Here is a 4,823-nt window from a genome sequence, read left to right as displayed (position 1 = left end):
AATTTTAATTTGACTTAAGCACATGTTAAAACACATTTCATCAGCTACTTACAAAATTAGGCACTATTTTGTTTGATGTTAGTAAGAACAGGAAACTTGGAGTGATGGCTATTGCTACAGCTGTTTGCAGTCCTTATGTAACACCAGATGTGAGACTGATGTCTCTGCATTTTGTGCTCTCCTGTAACTCTCACGTAATCAAACATGCAAAAACATAATGAGAGGATGACTGGACAAGTTTATCACACAGGGAATTGTTCAAGACATTCATAAATCACTGCACAACCACACACACTGAAGGAAAATTTATTGTAATGCCCCAGATAACAAAAAACATTTATATCTACAATGAATTCAAATACAAGCATATCAGTTGTAGAAAATGTCTCTGATGTATCTTAACTGGTAGTCTTTTGAAAGATGTAATGCTAAAAGCCACACAAAATGAGGGATGAGTGTTTTATCAAACTAAGGCATGACAAACCAATTAACTTGAGTTTCCACAGCTTTATTTTTTGTTATTAAATTATCCTCATTTAAATGAACTCTGCTATGAAATACAGATGCTAGAAGGAGTAATCAAGTATTTAAATGAAGCTGTATTGCAAAAAAAACCAAATAAATACTGTGTTGGTAAAAGTTGTTAAGGAATCAGCCATACTTTGCTTTTTCTGTTGCTAGAGCCAATCTGCGAATATTTGCTATGCAACCAGCTGCTGCCTCCTGCAGAACTTCATCTGTAGAGCCCACCATAGCCAGTAGGAGCTAACAAAAATACAGAAGAGGCACAGCATAAGAAAAACAAATAAGTGTGCTGTTATTTCAATAGTGTTCAAATCATATCTAGAACAATTGCTCGAATTTACCCACACACATAATAAATAAAATACTAACAATCACATTAATGATGCTGTATGATATATGTATGTGTACTATTACATGTATACTTTTGTATACATACATGTATTAACACCCAGATAAGAGTATGATGCTTTATATTTTAGCATATTTGTACCTCTGGATGGATATTTTCATGTCTGATTTTCTGGTTATTGTACCATGTCTGTCTATTGGTTTTGATGTTTTTCTTGTAAGTAGAAATGGCACATGCTTTATTTGAGTCATGGTTTTCCCAAGGTATACCTGTATAGTTGTACATGCTCAAGATTTTTAATAAACAAAGCCTAGCCTATTTTTTTGGTCTAGATCAGGAAACTGGATCCATCTGAATGGACCCTTGTGTCCCATTGACTTCAGTAGGTTTCTTTATTGTCCCAGCAAACCACTCATGGTAAACTGCTTGAGGGATGCAGATCTGGGCGTACCAGTCTTAAACATTTGCACGTAGAAGTGAAAAACAAAAGCTCAGGAAAGGCACCAAACTTTTTGAGTTGAGCTTTTCACCCACTTGCCAGTGTACAGGAGATCCTTTACACTGGAAATAATTCAAATTTTTCAGTAGAAATTCCCTGGATGTAAGGTGTGGAAAGGCACCAAACTTTTTGAGTTGAGATTTTCACCCACTTGCCAGAGTAAAGAAGATCCTTTAAATTTTTCAGTAGAAATTCCCTGGAAGTAAGGTACTGTTTAACATGAGTATGAGATAAGACAGGCCTTGACGATAAAACATTTTTGCATATCAGAAAACCATTAATAATGGTTTTGGGTCTCACTTCAGTGTGTTGCAAGTCAGTGATGCAACTGCAAATGCAATATATGCTGGAAAGGAGAAGACTCTTGCTTAGCTTAAATCAGCTCCACACAACCCTCAGATTTCTGAACATTTGCCAGGCTTAATGTGCGTTCAGGTATTTTGAAGCTCAGACAGCTCTAATTAAAACCTATACTTTCAGTCTGCAATACTTAGGAATCTGTATTCACCAAAACAATGTTGAGTCAAACCACAGAGAAATCTGTTATCACTCAACTCCGGTGCATATTTTTCATACAACTAAAATATTACACAAAATTATGAACTGCTAAATATAAAAGCATAAATTGAATGCAGACATCAAATTCATATGCTACCTTTTTCTAACCTTCCAGCAGTCATGAGGCATGGGCCACAGCTGCACACATATGGCATTTGCTTAGAGAGATCAAAGCATTTTGTACTTGAGGAAGCATTTGTGTTAGCCAAATGTACAAAACAAGCATCTTGCCAGTCACCTTTAACCCTTTGACCTCTACATGCTACTTGTACGAGCTCCTGTGACAGGCCTGAATTATGTCAAAAAGAGCATTATGTCAACCTAGCAACAATGAGAGTTTTTTTCTAGCAGTTCTTCTTCCTATCATTTCCAATACTGTGATTAGATATCTAGGTCCAAGTAGCTAAGTAAGAATTCTCAAAGTATTAATGCTCTTGAAAGGATATGCCAAAGTTAAAATGACATGAGAAGAAATGATAGGAGAAAGTTTTATGTTCTTAGACTTTATTTGCATGCAAAACCTGGGCCAGAGTCAGCAACCAGAGAAGTCAGTGGAAGGTTTACCACTGATTTGGAATGGATGTAAGACCAAGGAGCATGTCTATGTGTAACAATATAGCTGCTCACAAAGCAATGCAAGCCTTATCAAATGCTTAACTTTGATTTTATTCTTATGAAATATTGCTGAAGATCTTTTTTCCTTGCTGTTTGCCACCAGCTGATTTCTCATCAGTTTAAATTATCAAGTGATTCTCTGGATGTCTCAAAGTTTTTTTGTGTAACTTACAGAAGAAAACTGCTACAGATCCTTCACATCCCTGACTCAAAACCAAAAACATGTATGCACATACAGTTCATAGGGTGGTTATGGTAGAGCTGTAAGTTTCAAATTTGGGGGCAAAGAAACTATATACCTTATGTGATTATTCACTGCATGTTCACAGACCTAATGCAAGGTTTTTTCAGCACAGGGTGACACTCAGACTTTCAGAATAGTTTCAGATATGACTTGTTATCAATGTATAAGAGCAGAAGTTCATCACAAAAATAATGTTTTGGAGATACATAATCTAGTAGGAATATAGCAAAAAGCAAAACCAGACCTTTGCCTTTATTATGACTACATATTAGGACTCAATTCAAGGTTATTTATCTCTTGTATTAGCCACCACTTATTTCTAGGCTCAGAAGACTTAGGAAAACAGGTATTTTTCTGTCACTTTCCATGAAGAGCTCAATATTAAGCAATGACAATAGCTATAGGGGAGGATCTGTGCTCTCTGTTGCAGGTTTGTTTTGGAAAATCCAGGTAAGGTATCAGAATGCTACATGACACTGGTTCAAAGTACCCAAGTAGATGCCTAAAGAATTAGTAGTATTATTGCAATTAATGCAGACAAAAGTTTTTATAAAGTTATCAAATACTGATTTTTTTCCTTCTGAGTTCAGGGGCTCAAGGATCAGTTCCTCTCTAATTTGCTGTTCTTCTAAATCACTTGCCAGTGGTAACAGCTGTAAGAACTGCCACGTCATAGAAAATCCATTACTACACTGTGTCTCAGGGTTTTAACAATATGACTTCAAAGGAATATTCTTGGAAACACTGTCCAATACAGTAGCTGCCTCTAAGGACTGAGGATATACAGCAACATTTGTCATTTAACCTACTCCTTTTGTGCTAACAAAAGGACAGCAGAGGAGAAGATCATCAAAAATGCAAAATATTTCAATAGAAGTAGGTCATGCCATATTTAGGAAGCCAATTTTGAAGTTTTTGATATAAGTCCTTTCTTAAATGAAATTAAAAACTATTCTTTTTTTATAAACCACAACATTTACAATTCTTTTATTCCCTGTCACTTCTTGACCCTTTCATGGGCTCAGTTCAATTTTCTGGCAATTTGGGTCATCCAATTCAGGTATGGAAATGTATTCGTAGATAGTATACACAAACTAAACCCACATATTTGATATATTTGACAAGTCCAAGAAATTATTTTTTTTACTCCAATGCACCCGTGCAATGTCATTTTTCTTGATGCAATGCCCTTGAACTTTATGTATCCCTTTGCCTTTACTGTTCAGGTATTGTTTTCTGACACATGTAAATGTTAACAGATGTGAGAAGCAGTAAAAAAGCATGTGGTATATAAATGCTTCTTTCTGGCACGTAAAAGGCACTTTCCATAGACAGAAAGCATTTGCAGCACCATGTAGCCTTCATTTTCTGTTGGCAGGTATCTATATTCTAAGGCAAGGGTCCAATATTTTTTGCACAGTTAGCACGTCAGACCAGCAAATAAGCACAAATACAAGCTGTTTGGAGAACGTACAGAGCATATGTAGCATTTCTGGATCCCAAAAGCAAGGGCAATGCACAGCCAAATCACTTAAATATTCAACACAATTAAGATTCTGCTAATACTATACTGGCTTTAAAATAGCACAGAATTGTGATACTATATTCGGAGTGCACCATCACAGAATAATTCAGAATGAAGCGGATCTCAGGAGGTCTCTAGCCTAACGTCATGCTCAAAGCAGAGTCAGCTATGGGGTTAGACCAGGTTGCTCAGTTTTATCCAGTTTGATCTTGAAAAACTCCATGGGTAGAGATGGCACAACCTCTTTCGGCAACCTATTGCCGTGTTTGAGTGACCTTGGACAGAAAAAGGTTTTCCCTGCATTCAGTTACTCCCGTTTCAATTCATGCTTGTTTCTCATCCTCTTGCCATGCATCGCTGTGAAAAGCCTAGCTCTGTCTTTTTGATGACTGACCTCCCTTTAGGCACTGGAAAGCTGCTACTGAGTCCACTTACAGCTCTCTCTTTTCCGGGCTGAAAAAGCCTAATTTCCCTAGTTTCTCATCATAGAACAAGTGCTCCAGCTCTT

General features: G+C 36.7%; 1 protein-coding gene across 1 annotated transcript in view; it reads right to left on the bottom strand.

Annotated features, from left to right (window-relative positions):
• Positions 1-651: 651 nt before the first annotated feature.
• The window catches only part of ARMC4 (armadillo repeat containing 4), an 80,361-nt gene continuing 76,189 nt past the window's right edge, over positions 652-4,823 (bottom strand). Inside the window, exon 19 of the mRNA XM_009070055.1 lies at positions 652-765. Coding sequence (XP_009068303.1) covers positions 652-765 — 114 coding nt within the window. The remainder of the gene's footprint in view (positions 766-4,823) is intronic.

This window comes from Acanthisitta chloris, unplaced genomic scaffold, assembly GCF_000695815.1.
Source record: "Acanthisitta chloris isolate BGI_N310 unplaced genomic scaffold, ASM69581v1 scaffold3242, whole genome shotgun sequence".
Classification (NCBI taxonomy): domain Eukaryota; kingdom Metazoa; phylum Chordata; class Aves; order Passeriformes; family Acanthisittidae; genus Acanthisitta; species Acanthisitta chloris.
The sequence above is the reverse complement of the archived record's forward strand: the minus strand, read 5'-3'. Positions and strand labels throughout refer to the sequence as shown.